The 17,757-nt window shown below is 40.2% G+C and overlaps 1 protein-coding gene across 3 annotated transcripts in view; it reads left to right on the forward strand.

The window, feature by feature from the left end:
• arid4b (AT-rich interaction domain 4B) overlaps positions 1 to 17,757 on the forward strand; it is a 40,058-nt gene that overhangs the window by 4,597 nt on the left and 17,704 nt on the right. For all 3 annotated transcript variants that reach the window (XM_005946840.2, XM_005946842.3, XM_005946841.3), the window contains exons 3-5: positions 11,040 to 11,150; positions 14,753 to 14,818; positions 15,157 to 15,247. In XM_005946840.2, coding sequence (XP_005946902.1) covers positions 11,040 to 11,150; positions 14,753 to 14,818; positions 15,157 to 15,247 — 268 coding nt within the window. The remainder of the gene's footprint in view (positions 1 to 11,039; positions 11,151 to 14,752; positions 14,819 to 15,156; positions 15,248 to 17,757) is intronic.

A 17,757-nucleotide genomic window follows, 5' to 3' on the forward strand; every position in this document is an offset into this window, starting at 1 on the left:
AGTTGTATAGCAACTTGAAATGCTCCCACAAATGGCACTACAACATGTAAAAAAATAATATAAGCTCTGGCGGCCTTGGTTCTATAGTAGGTCGTAAGGGTTAAATAAATATCGTCAAATAATCGAGATCTCAATTTCAGTGAAAATAATCGTGATTATCATTTTTGCCATAATCGAGCAGCCCTAATCCAAACTCTCTCTGTTGGTTGTCCTAGTGGTAACGCTAACTTAAGCTACTGGGTGGTCTGCGTTTTTTTGGGTTTTTTTGTTTTGTTTTTTTGGTGGTCTGCGATTATATAATGACCTATTTGTGTGTCGAGAGGAGTTTTGATTGCCAATACTGGAAATGCACTTCAATAAGCCGAGATGCACACTGAGGAAAAACGTGGCTTTAGCAGATACCGCCTGACTTGCATGTTATGTTGGCTTTTTTGCTGCTTAATTTCCCCGACGTCTCTTTGAATAAAGCTAAACATATAAAAACTCATGAAACATGGTGCTATTAGTAACTGTGACCATTTTGCAGTTATTGTTGTTTCCACATGGGTTGCAGTAGGCCTCTAGTAGATGATTATTATGCTTAAATGTTCACATCCACGTGTCAGCTGAAAGCAGTGATGTTCCCACACTGACATTTTGTGTTTAATGTTGTAGCATTTGTTGTTTTCACAGCGCTCTGAGTTTGTGTGGCTCTATTGATGCTAGAGGAGTGCTCACTCATTTTACCGCTGTGTGTATGAGCATCTGCTCAATGCCTAAACTGTAAATTGCTCTGTAAGTAGGACAACTTTTCATTATGTTCACTTAGCGTTATATGTCACTTAGGCTCATGGTCTGCAGGCTTTCTTCACCAGCTGCGCGCGCACACACGCACACTGCTGTAATACAGTGTGTAAGATGAAATGCTGTAAACATTAGACCCATTATAAGAAGTTAGAAGTGTTGGATGTTTGTTTAAATCCTTAATAAATTTGTCATAAAAGAAGTGGAATACATTAAGCTTCTGCTTTTATGTAGTAGTATCAATAGCAGCGGACCACTCTAAATTCAACCACAGCCAGTAATATTAAGGACATTCGTTGCTTTTGTTAATAACAACAAAAGGGTTTGATTGTGTGTGAGTGTAATTGTGTAAAGCTTAAACTCACACAACAGTGAAAACGTTGATTTTCTATAGATTCTATACGACAAAACAACACTACAGGAAAAATACTTTTCCGACTTTATTTTCATCACAGTTTGATCTTATAAAGAGGAAGTTTTCCATATTTTTCCAAACAACTTTGTCAGTGTTTTTATTACATGGTCATAAAACTGGAAAATCAATAATAAAAAAAAGCATGGCTTGCAAACTGGAGGTGCTGGGTGTGTAAGAATGAGGCAGGGGAGGTCTGATGAAAGATGTTTTTGAGTTACATTTTAGGAATATCAGGAGAGCTCGGCTTTTAAGTTTGACCATCCCCTTTTAAATCTGTCCTTTATAAACTTGAACTGCAGTTCTAGTCCAGAGTTGCTCTGTTGTGTCAAAGCAGTGAGTATGCAGATTTTGCTGTTACAGTGAAATTAGTTATTTCTGTGGCCGTAAACTGTATGCAGTGCAGTCATTTGGTTCCTATTTTTGCATTTGAGAAGATGGACTCAGGAGGTCAGGTACAGTAGGCTGTCTAATGTGCTTTGAAAAGTACACCTCATGATCACATTTAAAAGCTATGGTTCACTTTTGGTTAGTATTACGTAGATCTGGATACAAACAATATAATCATTCTTTGTAAAAATACAGTACTTACATTTTTATATGTTTAAAAAATGCATAAAGTAAAAGTAAAGTCAGCCTGTTCATTCATGATTTTTAGCTGTACTTAAATTTCAACGTTGTATCTTTAAGTGACATTCATGTTTATATTACTTCACTTGGGTCCTGGTCTCGGTAGCGACACTTAAAAAATAATAGCGCAAGTAGCTGTGAATGTAACCAATTATACTGATTATACTTTTTTACATTTACACTCACTTAGCTTGAGTTGTAACTCAGTTTCAGTGTACCTTTCATTCAACATTACTGAGAGATTTTCAGTTAATACTCTGTTAGGAATACTTGCTAGTATGTAGTAGGGCTGCACGATTAATCGTTAGAAAATCGCGATCTCGATTCATACTTATGTGCGATCTCATTTCCAAATGACAACGATTTAAAAAAAAAAAGAAAAAAAGACAACGACGATTGTACCGCATTTTGATCCGGGACGTAATCTCCATGAAAACAAGCGCTCACTCTTCCTGCTCAATAAATGACAAGGGCGGAGCCTTATACCACCTGATACAGAAGCCGTGGTGTGATGCTAAAATTAGCAGAAAAAAAACAACGGAGAGCACGTCAGGGATGACGAGAAAGTGACAGGAGAAAATCTGTCCCGGACAACCACCCAAACATCAATAACGGGAACCTTATACAGCGCTTCCCTATACACGTCGAACTTCCGCAGGCACAAAGAAATCACAGAGGCTATCACTTATCACCTGACCAAAGATATGGCTCCCATCAACACTGTGCAAATCGAGGGATTTAGGAAAATGATCAACACCCTAGACAAACGCTACACAGTGCCGTCCCGCAACTATTTTTCTATTGTTGCACTACCTGCTCTATACACGCAGTGTCGAGCAACGGTGGAGACGGAATTTCAAGCAGTACAACATTTTGCGGCAACAACAAAACGTGAGACATTTGTTGTTTTTATGTTTATTTATTGTTTTTATGTTCAGTCTCAACTGTTACGAAGTTGATGTGCAGTTAATAAGTGCAATAAATATTTATACTGGAAAAGAAAATCGTGAGAGAATCGTGATCTCAATTCTAAGCCAAAAAATCGTGATTCTCATTTTATGCAAAATCGTGCAGCCCTAGTATGTAGATAAGTTTACCCATAGAGCTGTAAACTCTACAGTTTTAGTCGAGAAGAAAAGTTTTCCAGTCTGTTAATCTGATGTTGAATTGTACCTGTTGATCAGTGTTTTATCATCAAGGGTCTGTCCATATGCTTTATTAGAAAAAGGGTGTCTGATAAAGACTTGTTTAATTTTTTTTTAAATATTAAAAAAAAAAAAACTAAATTCAGAAGCACTGAAATTCTCGAAGTAGATTAAACTGCTGCTGATCGCACAGGAAGTGTGAATATGGTGAATGCCCTAAATGTGGGGGAGGTGAGTGCGTAAACAAAAAGTATTAAGATTGCAATTTTTTTTTTCTAGTTCAGAGCTGCCATGGCATTGCCAGGGCAACTCCTGCTGAAGCACCAGTCACTGGAATTGTGGCGACTCTGGTTTGGACAAAGAGGTGATTCACAGCAGGATTATTGTACGTGTGAGCTAGGCTGGGAGGGTGCTTAATTCTTTCCTGCGTGCCTCTTGCATGTTCCTTTGTTTGGCCTGTGAGCACCACAGTACAGTATAATGGGTGTAAAACTATTGTTTATAATATTTCAGAGATGCTACAGTCATTAAAGCATTGTAATTCTCTTGGATAAATATAATAGATTTTAGATTTAGATGTGCCAGTAATCTTAATAGACTGAGACATTTGTGTTTTATGTCATCCTATACAGCCTAAAATAAAATAAACCTAAACTAAATCAAACCACATTCAAACTAGCATGTGTGTCATTTTACATTTCACAAATGCGCAGTATTGATTCACAGTACTCTGGGAAATGGCAACAGTTTCTTTATTTATTAATTTTTTATATCTCACAAATACAAAGTGTGTGAGTTTCTGTGATGGTGTGAAGTGGAAAAAAGAAAGAGACTCTGAGATCTGAACAGCAAGCAGCTTCCTGTCGTTTCAATTTTAAATCTGATCTGGGTTCACATCATCAGAGTTCGGCTAATTAACAGTGGTTTTTAATATTCTGATACTGTATTTCAATGAGAACAGCTCTACATAAGTCATGTTTTAAATATATAAAAGTATGTAAGTAAATTAGAAAGTATTCACAATATCTTTGCCAGGTTAATCAGTATTACTGTTTCATAGTTTGAATTTGTTGTGGATTTGAAGTCTTAAAGTGTCGCCCACACGCACGCACAGCCGGCACAGGTGTTTTCACTTAAAGTGCCTAATTAGAGCTCTTCTTCTTAGAGGACAGTGTGGGCATCTATAAACTGTTTGATTGACAATACGCTCTATTATATTTTTCAAATGGTATGAATTGTCTTAAATTCTTTTTGGATGGGACCTAAATGATTTTTAGTCGCATCACTGTGAGATTTTCATCAGACAGTATCTGCTCTTCTGTTCGCTCAACCACACAGTGTAGCTGCATTGTTCAGGCCATGCCTTAAAAAACAACCTGTTATTTTTATATGTGTTTAGAATGGTTACTGGTAACAGTAGGCTGTTACGTTAGCTAAGTTAACAGTTGCAGGTCAACCCTAAAAGGAATAAAAACGTATTCAAATGACAAAAGCCCCGATGCTTTGACCTAAAGGTGGCGATGATGAGGAGAAGGCCTTGTTAGCTACAGGAAAGACAAGAGACAAATCATGTGACTCTTGGAAATGAAGTCATGTCAGGAAAGTGTCCTGTATGTCAATGATTGTTCAGGAGAATGCTCCTTTAGTTAAATTTACATTTTTAATGCTACTTTAACTCGTATATCTTTTTTAATTAGATTACACATAAGATAATGCAATATATTGCATCGTCAATTATAAGTTAATCACACACACACACACACACACATATATATATATATATATATATATTCGACTGCAAGTTGAATCAGCTCAAATAATTTCAAATATCTGTGTGTAGTAGTGTTTCATTTTTTTTGTCACCGTCTTTATTTCTTTTGTTGCAATTTGTGGCTAGTTAAATGTTCAAAGACAGTGAGACAAAGAGCTGAAAGACTTTAAAAAGCATTGTTATTTGTCAATTTATTTTATTTTCTTTTTTAATTTCTCTGTTGTCTTGGCACAAAAGGGAATTGCATAACAAAAACACTGGTATCATCTTTTGGCCAAATTGTTTTTTAAACATTAATATCAGCCCAGAATTTCACAGTTGGTGATTTTTATTTTTATTTTTTTTGAAAAAGTCTTTTTTTGGTGCAGAAATAATCTGTCATGCGATGTGTCTTGTTGTATTTTGAATTTGTGTGACTGAATTTGTGGTCAAGAAGAATAAATGACACGGAGTCATTGGTGCACCCTTGGTAGATGAATAATATCTTATTAAACTAAATACTAGATAACCTTTTATTGTCTGGCAGTATTTGGGCATTATTTTTTTTAAACAAATAAATCATTCATGGCTTTGTGAGAGCAAGATTAACCATGCTTCTGCTGTTATAGGCTACCTTACGCTCTCCATGTTGGAAGTGGAAAGGAAACTTCCTGGGTCCTCTTCCTCTTTTTCATCTGCTGCAGTGTCTGCACTGATGAACTAAATGTACCTACACAGGTCTGCTGTTCAGTCTGTGCTGCACAGTATGCAGTGTGGTTGGTATAGTGCTACACTGACCCACCTTTCCGTATCTCTGGGTTGCTTTTCCATGAGAAGAATCAATGGTAGAGAGCACGATTTTGCATAAAATGAGAATCACGATTTTTTGGCTTAGAATTGAGATCACGATTCTCTCACGATTTTCTTTTCCAGTATAAATATTTATTGCACTTATTAACTGCACATCAACTTCGTAACAGTTGAGACTGAACATAAAAACAATAAATAAACATAAAAACAACAACTGTCTCACGTTTTGTTGTTGCCACAAAATGTTGTACTGCTTGAAATCCCGTCTCCACCGTTGCTCGACACTGCGTGTATAGAGCAGGTAGTGCAACAATAGAAAAAAAATAGTTGCGGGACGGCACTGTGTAGCGTTTGTCTAGGGTGTTGATCATTTTCCTAAATCCCTCGATTTGCACAGTGTTGATGGGAGCCATATCTTTGGTCAGGTGATAAGTGATAGCCTCCGTAATTTCTTTGTGCCTGCGTTAGTTCGACGTGTATAGGGAAGCGCTGTATAAGGTTCCCGTTATTGATGTTTGGGTGGTTGACCGGGACAGATTTTCTCCTGTCACTTTCTCGTCATCCCTGACGTGCTCTCCGTTGTTTTTTCCCCTGCAAATTTTAGCATCACGCGGCACAGCTTCTGTATCACGTGGTATAAGGCTCCGCCCTTGTCATTTGTTGAGCAGGAAGAGTGAGCGCTTGTTTTCATGCAGATTACTTCCCGGATCAAAATGCGGTACAATCGTCGTCGTTGTCTTTTTCTTTTCTTTTCTTTTTTAAATCGTTGTCATTTGGAAATGAGATCGCACATAAGTGTGAATCGAGATTGCGATTTTCTAACGATTAATTGTGCAGCCCTAGTAGAGAGTGATATACAGAAGACTGCGTGTGTCCAGAGTCTGTGGGCTTTTAAGGAATCCATGGAGACTTACCAGTGTCCCTATAAAGTGAGGCCCTATGTATGCATTACCTCCCACCATACCATCAGTACTGGAGCTTTAACCTTTTGATAGCTGCCAGGATTTTTATTTTATTTTATTTTTACTGAGTTGTAGAACGAAAATGCTATAGTCACTAAGGCTGTCTAAGAAATGCGCCATAAGCAGCAGCTTATTTTCAACCATGGAGCCGGCTGTTAAATTTTTCATGACCCGAGTCTTTATTGAGTAGAAACTGATCTCATTCTGCCGCTGTCAATGTCACTTCAGTCCGCTTTATTTTTGGTTAAAGCGGCGATGATTTCAAAGCTCTGTCTTAATGTACCGATATCTTTTGTTTTCCGAGCAGAACAGCTTAAACGTCGAATAGGTTTTTGGATGATCAGTAATCAGTGAAGCACTCGTACTCTATCCGAGACAGAAGTACTTTATGACCAATAACAGTGGTGCACCTTCACCTCTGGTATTTCTTTTAGATGGCTCATTGTGGAGGGAAAAAAAGCTTTTAAGGCATGATTACACATAAGGCTATTATCCTGGGTGTGCATGTTTGACTGATAGCCAAGTAGAGCATACTAATAATTACAACTTGGACATCATTATTTTCCCTCTTGAAGCCAGAGTGCAGCTTTTGGAGGAGTTGGTGCGTATTTCTATGAAAGGTAGCCGCAGGTGCGTTTTGTCACCCCATGCCAACTCACATTTGTATGTGTTTAATCAAGCACATGTGCCTGGAGAGTATTTTCCACATCAGTAGCGCTAGGTGAATAGCCAGAGAGCTGGTCTTGATTGTAGTGCTGCTGCTATCATCATGCTGACTTTCTGCATGTAGTGGCTGAAGTGGCGCTTAAGGCTTATCATAAATACTGTTCAGTCCTTTTTTTTGTCTTTTTTTTTATGACAGAATCTTGGGAAAGAGCCGCTCTCATTAGGTGCATGATGTTGTTATGAGTTGACGAGAGGATGTTTCACATCCCAAAGGCATAGGAATTCCACTTCTTTGAGTTTAGTCATCTTGACTGGTTGATCTTCTGAGCGGGGGAAACAACACAAGATCATTCAGCACTGGCAGAAGCAATGAAAATAAAATAAATAAAAGTAGTCAGTGTTTTTTCTCCAGACAGCTGTAGGCCAAATAGCAATCTAATCCGAGGAATGGAGTTTTCTTTTCATAGTTGTGGTTCAGTGCAGGGCGGCAGGGCATTATCGGTGGAAACAACAAACTCTCCTCTGTTTGTGTTGGAATGTGAGCATGACAAATGTAATTCAGGCCTCAGTAGTGTGTTGTTAGCCCTGTCTGGTTAGGTTGTGCATATTTGGCTAGCGCAGCTGTTGAGATAACCCAAACTGCCCTTTCTGAGTCCCCTAGTATGACTTCTCCTTTTAAAAAAAAGAAAAAAGAAAGGAAATGGGTTAGTGCGTAGAGAACAAAAGGAGACCTGTAATAGTATGAAAGAGGAGGCTGAACACTGGTCTGAAGACTGTAGTGGTACAGCTTTGTGGCACAGCCGTGACTGACAAGAGAGTTGGTGAGACAGTGGAAATGGCTGCTGCGTCATGTAAACCCATAGTTGGCTAGGGCCGCTGGTGCTCAGGCCAGACTGCTACAGACTTATGAGGTGTTTATCGGAGAGGTAGAGAGGCTGGAGGGCGCTGGACTCTGCCCCCGAATCCCATCTGTCAGAATCCCAGAGAGTGTGGAGACGAGGCCGCCTGTTCTGGTTTGACTAGAAAAGCTTACCAGCATTTCACATAAAAGATGCAAATTTGCTAAGCTGCAAGCTTCAGTTATTTTTGTAAAGTTTCCAGGAGAGTGATTATTTCTGATGATTATTTGAAATATCACCTTCTGTTGTTACATATTAGCATAATATTTATATACGGTATACAAGGGATGGCAGACTCGCTTTAGCTAATAGGCCACATATGGCTAAAATGAGCTGCAAGAGTGAAATGATTGTATAATAACCTGTCTTTCTTTTCAAGTAAAGATATAAACATTCAGAATTAGAATAATTAGAATAAGTGCGGTTTCAACAACACGTCTTATTAGGACCGATTTATCGGCAGACCGATATTATCAGCTTTATTATTTAGCTATTTGTTGATCGTTCTGCATTTATAGCGGTTGGTAAATCTTTTTTTTTTTAAAGAGACTGAAGAAACACTCTACGATGTTACAAGTACTGATGTTGCATAGCTTGTCCACTAGAGGGCAGCCTGCAGATTTCCTGTAGGCAGCACATGGGGTTTGAACGCCACAGACACAACAATCAAGAGTATAAACGAGGAAATCTGTTTAATGTTTTGTGTTTCTGAAAGGAAAAATAAATAAATATAATCCACTTGGAATATCACATTTTTAAATCTCCAAATATCGGTATTGGATTTAAAAAAAAAAAAAAAAAAATCATATCTGTCAGGCTGAAATCAAGAAATAATTTGTAATGCGAGCCTGTGTAGTAAAGTTAAGATATTAAAGCTATGACTGTAAATTTTACACTACAAGTGGACCAGATTAGACCCTGGGGCAGGCCCACACTGGCCTGCGGGCTGCATGTTTGACACCGCTCACATATACTGTTTCTACCCCCTCATGGTAGATTGGGTTAGAGAATTCTGGAGGGATTTTGGGGGCCATATATCCAACCATTTGTATACTGAAGTGAAAATAATCTTTTCAGTGTTTAACTCAGTTTGAGTGGTTTGAAGACAATGTTAGGCAGGCATGAGATGCTTTGGAAATGTGCAGAGGAGGATAGTGGATATTTTGGACAAAAGATGTGGAAGATGGAGCTCCCAGGCACAAGAAAAATACGTAGTAGATGTAGTGAATGAGGACGTGCAGAGGGTTAGTGTGGGATGGGGGCAGATGATCCGCTGTGACGACCCCTAAAGGCTGCAGCCGAAAGAAGAAGAAGGAGGATTTTAACTCTACGGCACAAACTAATTAACACCATGTCCTGAAGACAGCTCTACAGGCAATTCTAATGCAGGCCTACATCTAATAGCAATAAAAACCCATTAAAGTGCAGGCAGTTACATGTTTGACCACTAATTACTGATAGTTAGAGCAGTATGAGTGTTTTCTGTGTTTATAATGTCTTCACTGTTCTGCCTAGTTTGTGTGATATGGTAGCAGGAAGTTGTCAGTCTGTCACTTGTTTTTGCTTAAACAAATCACACACGTTTCAAAGGCGAGATGCAGCCAACAGCACAAGGCGCCGTGCACCTGCAGAACGTTGAAGTAGCAGCTGCTTCTCCCAGAGCCGCTGTGCTCGCTTCTTCTGTGCACTCCATCAATGCGGAAGTCCTCTGAGTTTAGTTTTTCCCCCCATTTCCATGTCACTCCATGGAAGCAGGTCATTTTAGGCATTTCTGGGCTCGATAGGTTACAATAAGCTAAGGTTCTAATTAGGATTGAGATTTGTAAAGCTCACAAATTACCAAGCATCCTGACAGGATTAGGACTTTGGAGCATATCAGGCCTGAAAAAGTGGTTCGGTCATGACACAAGTATGTGCCATGGTGGACTGCATGCAGCTGGCGTTAGCAATTAGTTCCTCTTCACTGCTTCAAGTACAGCTAACCGCTGGTGTAGTTTTTAGCTGGAATGACAACCTGTGCACTCTTTGCTCTCCTCGTGGGAACAATGAACAACTGTTATGAACAGCCCCCACAAATTATGTGGTTTGAATCTCTTAAAGCGTAGAAAATGAAAATGTCGCAATAAAAGGAAAAAAAAAAAAAGGAGAGGTGTGCATCTCACCAAGTCTTACAAGTTATCATCTTGTCGTGTGAAATTGAACAGGTACAATTTGCAAGGGAAAATGGTTTTATATGGTAATGAGTAATGAGCAGAACCAACTTCCTGCTGTGAATAACTTCATTTGAAATTGATTGTTCTTGTTACTTTTTGAGCATCTCCATTCCATCTGGCGCTCATTCACTGATTTCATTCAGACAAGATAAGAGGTCTTCTTCTTTTTCAGTGTACTGCAGAAGTGCTACATGTGTTTGAGCTGCTTTCCTTGCTTTCAGGAGTAGCAGGAAGTGTGGCCCACTTTGGTTCTTATTCTAGAAAGATGTCTAAATATACCGCTGTTAGGCTGGGCTTTTTTCCTCCAGTCTAACTGAAACAACCTCAGTAAATTCATCTTCACACTGTATGAAGCACAAACATCATCTGCCCCCATCTATAGACAGAAGGTCTGCTTTCTCTGTGTACTCTACCCTCTGCAAATCTGTTCTTGGAGGAAGCTGGGGAGGGGGGTGTTGAACCATTGATGACACAAGATGGTGCTGTGTGTTTCGGATATCTTCTTCTTTGTAGTCATCAAAGCTGTAGTGAAGTGGCCTTTTTGTTTGCTCCCTCAGAGGCTTGTTTTCCAAAACCCAGAGCAGATGGTATGTGTATTCCATGGATGAATCACTGAGCCGGGTGGGTTTTTTTGCGTCGTTGCCCTGCCCTGGCTGTATGGCTGTATGTGTGCGTCCTCCTGCTTTAGCTTTGTGATTACACCTGTGTCATTAAGTTGTATTGTATTAAAAAGGGTTTGAACTCAGTGTCATTTTTTTTATTTCTTCAGACTCTGGAGGAGCCCCCCTACCTGACAGTAGGGACGGATGTGAGCGCCAAGTACCGAGGGGCTTTCTGCGAAGCCAAGATTAAGACTGCCAAGAGGCTAGTCAAGGCCAAGGTAAGTCATATTTCAAAGTGCTTATGATCCAACATTAATATTTAATTATCTGTCTGTGTTGTGTATGAAGTGGATAGCAGCCGGGCCGGGGGGGTGCTCTTGTCTTTGTGTGAAGCGGCTACAATCAAGATCACACAGCACTGCTTTATTGTGCATCCAGAGCTGTTGGTTTGGACACAGACACATTATCCAAAACGTTCCTTCAGAGCCCGGGTTAGCCTGGGATAATTGGATAAAGATCCTTCTATTAGATAATAGAGTCTGCCACAGTCAAACCAGGATTAGTTTCTTATTTCCAGTGTTGCCAGAAATCCAGCTGTGCTGCTCACACGCTGGAGGCCCGCCACCTGGTTTACGCCATCAGTCAGAGGCCGATCAGGAGCCCAGCTGCGGCAGATGCGAGATCACCCGGTACCCGTTGCATCCTCGAGCGCACCTCTCACCCGGAGCTTCCCTGCTTTGTCACGGCCTCGAGAGCGATTGCCGCCTCCCCATTGGTTTTCAGCCCTCCTGATGAAGGTTTTGCATGATACACGTAATACGGTATCTCATTTCCCAGTGGGGCTGGAGCATCTGGATAATACAATAGAGACAGATCGCTTGTCTCTCATTCTGCTGGAGTGTGTGGGAGGAACAAAGACTGGATGCTGGCTTTTTCACTGTGTCAGTGCACTGTAGTTCCCCCTGTAGAGACAAAAGAGCAGAGATGCTCTGCTATTCCAGCACACCAGCTGAACTCATCAAATAACGTCCTCTTTTTGTCTCATAGACGGGGGACAAACACCATGACAAAGTAGACCACGCAATGTTCTTAGTTTAAATGATGCCGGCTGAAATGAATCTAATAGGACAGTCTCAGCTCATAAATTAATTACCATACTAATTAGATGAGAGTAGGGTTTGTTGTTTTTTCCCGGGTAGCTGCGATGTGAATGTGGAGCTCGGTTACACAAATGTTGAAACATGGCAATTATTCCGTGGTCGTTGTGAGTCTGAATATTCCGCTGTAATGAATTTCTTCGTAGCTCTTTGGTTCATTAATCTCTGTCTGCTTGTTTATCAAAGTCGATGTTTGCAGCGTACAGCGCCGGTGTCTTTTGAGTGATTTTTAAGGCTTAGTGGAGGAAAAAAACAAACACGTGGTTAAGATTGAGCTGCGCTAGAGAACACGTAAGACACCGATTAACACCATGTTAGTATCAATCACTGCAGTTAGGACTAATGCTGAGTATTTATATATAAGTCTTTGTAGTATTTTTATATGCATGCAAACAAAAGAGTGTCTCAGATGAAGCAATTGTGAAATCTCGTTGTGAGGTTCTTCTGACTCATTTAAAGAGTAAATGGATGAAGCTGCACGTACTAACAGCTTCGAAGTACTCGTGGAGAACAGATGAACACCAGCTCCTTCTCTTAAACAAATTTCCCGGTTCTTTGAGCACTTGCAGACCACACTGAGAGAAAGCCCACTCCTCTTTAGGATGGTGCTGTTTCAGAAATGTCACGCTCAAACAAGTGCTGACTAACTCAGTCGTGTGAATGCCACTCATGATGTAACCTAACCTTCCTAAAACTGATTAAAATTCCACTTCTGTGCATTTGAGGTGCCTCACAAAGTCTGCAGTTTTATCCTTGTGGTTATGTCGCTTTAGCAAAAAAGGCACCAGAAAGCTTCACCATTGCTCTTTTATCTATTTATCCCCCCCGTTTTAAATGACACTATTTCTAGGCTTCAGATTAGGTTACTGTAGATTAAATATTTATGTGGGTTTTCCTTATTTAAACAGCCAGGTGTTTGACTTTTGGAGGTAAATATTGATGTCATTGTCCTGTTAATCTGTGCTCCTGCTGTGTGGCACGAAGCGATACTTCGAGGCAGTTGTAATGGAGGGAAAGTCGATTAAATAGATGCGAACATGTGAGGTGAAGAAAAGCAGATTTATAAAGGCACAAATGGTGAAGGTGTGTACTCCCGAAACATATCTTTTTCAGCATAAATAATAAATGTTGAAATAAACAACATGTAAAAATCAGAACAGTGGAGGGCTTTATTACTGTGCCACATCCTTTTAGCTGTTTATGGCCACAGAATCCACCTTTGCTTGAATAAAGCAGTCACTTCTCACAGCTCTCGTTTCCTGCTGGGAGAAAACGGAGCATGAAGGACTACTGGCTCCTCATAAATCTGTTCACAGCATAAAATTGCTGCGCCGAGGCTCTGTTGTATCAGAAATATGGTTTCATATCTTATTCCAATATTTGTTATCAAGCCTAAGTGGCTGTGCCGTGTGTGCGGCTCGCAGTTAGGAAGTCGTCAGAGCGCTCTGCCGTTATTGAAGCCGAGGCCTCGGACAGCGGGAGTCACCCTACCTAAAGTCTGAGGGGAGTCGAGCTTCTTGCCATCCCCAGAGAAGAAAGGGATTCCTTTATTCCCCCAGTCAGGAATGTTATTATCTCCATAACTGATGAAATGCTACCCGAGGAAGCTTTTTATTTCCCCCCCTATTTTATTACCTGACAATCTTACAGTATGCATTTCTTTCATTCATTGTCTTGATTGTGCATTCACAGCGAGACCTTGATTGCTGCTTCTGCTGTTGTTATATTTGAAACTGACTCGAGCATTGTCTGAATTTGTTACCCGCAGGCTTGTTTTCTGGGATGAGGTGCTTAACTTTTTTTTTTTTTAGCCCCCGTTCTCTCCTCTGTACAGCACCTTATTCTAAACTGAATCACAGTCAATAAAAGTGATGCCAGTTTTCCATTATAATTATGTTACAATTTTTTTTGTGCATATGCTCTCAACAAATTACTTTAATTTCCCTCCGGAAACAGAAGGAAGCACATGAGCATTTGGATGTACAAAGCAGGGAGGAGGTTTGCGGTAATAAACAGTAACGCTGTGCAATTCTGCAAATTTTGGTATTGATCCAATACCAAGTATACACAGGGCCAGTATTGCCAATGCCAATATCAGTCCTGATACTTCCTAACCTGTAAAGGCAGCTTATATTGGGGAGAGCAGTGTGCATTTCATCCATTTTTCCATTTCCAAAAAAAGTGATCCATTTAAAACTATTCATTGTTAAATAGATCACTTTCAAGTATTGATGCTATCACATTAATATCGATCTGATACCAATACTAGTGTTGGTATCGATACTGTTGATATTTGGATCTATCTGCCCACATCTACTAAAAAGATCCTGCACTTCTGGCTGCTTTCAAACTTTTGCACATGCTCTCTGAAAAAGACGTGGCAGTAGATGGCTCTTAAGTGCGTGTGTGCCTGCCTTGTGGCCTTTTCTGTCTCACAGTAATGCCAGGTTGCCATGCAGATACAAGATTACCACAGCGTGATCAGATTATGATCTGCCGTGGCTCACTTAGGGGGTGGACGTTGCAGATGTAGAGAGCGGGGGATGGTCAGATGTTCGGCATCAATTGAGGGTTCAGTCATTGTGTAAAAGTCCTGCAGTATTAGGAGAGACTTGCTGCCTGTGTAAGGAGGATGATTGGTGTGATCCAGTCAGATCTTTAGGTAATTGTTTTGTTTATGCTGTTACTGATTCTACTCTACTGTTGCCTCCCACCTTCCCCAGGTGACCTTTAAAACAGATCTGTCCACAGCTGAGGTTCACGATGAAAACATCAAAGGACCTCTAAAGGTAAGAACGGAAAGATGGAGACCTATTATTATTATTATTATTATCATTAGTAATGAATCCCTCCTGTCTGAATTTAAGACTCCTTATTTTATTTTATTTATTTATTTTTAGCTTCACTCCTGTTTGTATCTAAGCTACACTTCACCCTCCCTTTGCATAAAAGCGCACAGGGCAGCAAAGCATTAGCTTTGCAATTTAATTTCACTACATTAAGGGTTTATGTAGCAGCAGTATCATCTTCTCATTACTTGAAAAGACATCATTTAGATTTATCAGCACAATGTAATAATAATTAGTGCACTGACTGGCAGAATAACAGCAGTGTATCCGTCCCACAGGTGGGTGCTGTTGTGGAGGTGAAGAATCAGGATGGAGTTTACCAAGAAGCCACAATCAATAAGCTGACCGATGCTAGTATATATACAGTTGGTAAGTCAATAACAAGCTGTCTGCCTTGCCTCCTTCCTCTCACACTCTTCTTTACTCTACCGCTACCTCATAAAAAACATGTTTGCACTGACAGAAAATCCTGCATGCTGATTTGTGTTTCTTGGACTGCGAAGTTGCTACAACTTTGAGAATTTTAGTCAACATATTAAATAAGGGGAACGTCAACCAGTGGTGCCTCTGCAGTTTTGAATGTGTGCATGGTAGGGCTGCCACAAATGATTATTTTGATAATCGACTAGTCACCGATTATTTTTACGATTAGTCGACTAATCAGATCATGCATCCATTTGACGTAAAACGTACAGCTTATTGCACCAGCACGCATCTGCTCTTATATAACTATCATTAGCTTACAGCTTTAAGTGTTTAAGGTATGTGCTAACTAAAAATAAAGACAAGATGATAGTTTGTTAAATTTCGGTGAAGTTGAATAAACTCCTTGCTATCTAAAACATAACAGGACACCGGAGTATATTCTGGAGCATCTCACACTTCTGATAATCAGCTGTCTGCTTGACGTTTATTCAGCTGTGTAAAAACTTTAACTTTAATCTCAGCCAAACCGATTTACTCAGGAACAAATAAAATACTAAAAAAAAAAGCCAAACAATAACATTTTTAAGTTATTTAAATGACTCATGTTTAACCTGAGTAGCGAAAGACGGCGATGGGTTTGAAAACGATTTGCTGGGAGTCCGGTGTTCTCACGGCTCTAGTGAGCCTAGCCCCCGGCTAGCTATCGAGCTGGTGGGTAACCGACATCTCCGAAAACGTCGGAGCACTTTTGAAAATATGTGGTGTCCTGATAAACTGAGCAGATATTTGAGGTTTACACAGCTACATTCTCGCCTGAAAATATGTTGAATGTTTATTTTGTGACCCAGAAAGAAAAATAGAGTAATATTAAAACTAACTAGCTGCCGCCATTGTTGACAACTGCGCTGGCTTGCGCTATGAATTCTGGGACACAGCTACTTCTTCTTCTTCGGGGTTTAACGGCAGCTGGCATCCTTGTACATGCAGTGCTGCCATCTTCTGTTTCAGTTCGTTATTACACTCTTAAATCCTACTACTTATTCCTGCAGCTTTTGTGAGCTTACAAAGCTTCAAACGACGCATCGACTATTAAATCAGCCGTCGACGATTTTGATAGTCGACTAATCGTGGCAGCCCTAGTGCATGGAAAGATTAACTGTGCTGATACTTTTGGCTGCTCTCTTATTCACCTCAGCAGGTAGCTCCACATATTTCAGTTGAAAACTATTTATTTATTTTACACCTTATGCCCTTCCTGACTCATCCCCAGTGGGATTTGAGTCTCCTGCTGGGACCATTAGGCCAGTGTGTAAACCACTACTCTAAGGCTACGTTCACACTGCAGGTCTCAATGGTCTCAATGAAAATAAAATGTTCACGTTTCCCCAACGTTGTCTTCCCAACAGTTTCACTAACATCTACACTTATTGGCCAGGAAGCGTTTGCGATGTCTTCTCGGGCGCTGATAATTGGCGTCTGTCTTGTGTCAGTGACGTAAAAGACGGATTTAATGCGACATGACCGTTCAAACAGCAGTCGCTTTCTAAAACATCGGATATGTATCGGACTCAGTACCACAAACGAAAGTGACCCAGATCGGATTTGAAAATATCGGATTTGTGCCGTTCACACTGTCATACCATGATCGGATATGGGTCGCATAGGGTCAAAAAAATCGGATTTGATGCGCTTTCGCCTGCAGTGTGAACGCAGCCTAAGAAACCACAGGACAAATACTAGGCTGGACCTACTTTTGCTTTCTGAACTGCCTTAATTCAACAAGTTTTTGGAAACATCGCTTAGAGATTTTGGTCCATATTTAAATGATGGCGTCAGCTGCACATCCATGATGGGATTCTCCATTTCCCCATGGTTTCATGTTGTTTACACTGGTTGGTGAACTGTAGGCTTAGTTTCCTGTTCTTAGTTGGCAGGAGTGACACCCGGTGTGGTCTTCTGCTGCTGTAGCAAATCTGCTTCAGGGTTTGATGTCCCTTGGTTGCCTTGCTATCAGCTTGAAGCAGTCTGACCATTCTCCTCTGACCTCTGACATCAACAAGACACTTTCCCCCAGAGAACTGTGCCTCCTGGGATCTTTTCTCTTTTTCAGATCGTTCTCTGTAAGCCTTAGAGATGGTTATATGGGAAAATACCAGTCACTTAAATCACCTGCTGTCATGTTATTGCCTGATTACGTACTAGCATTAATGAGCACTTTAACAGATGATGAAGTGGCCAGTAGGTGTATTTGGCTAAATAGCGGAAACCAAAAGTGTCTTATTAGCAATTAGTATATAGTTAGCTAAAACAATGAATAATTTAGAGTATCTATGTATGAATACATGAAGTTTAAACTAATCTTAACACCAGAAAGAACAACCAGAAGAACACTGTGGGCCAAAAAGACGGGAATCACTGTAATATAACACAAGATAGCAAGTGAGAAATGCTGG

This window comes from Haplochromis burtoni, unplaced genomic scaffold (assembly GCF_018398535.1).
Source record: "Haplochromis burtoni strain Fernald_Lab_line unplaced genomic scaffold, NCSU_Asbu1 Contig_499, whole genome shotgun sequence".
In the NCBI taxonomy this organism is placed as follows: domain Eukaryota; kingdom Metazoa; phylum Chordata; class Actinopteri; order Cichliformes; family Cichlidae; genus Haplochromis; species Haplochromis burtoni.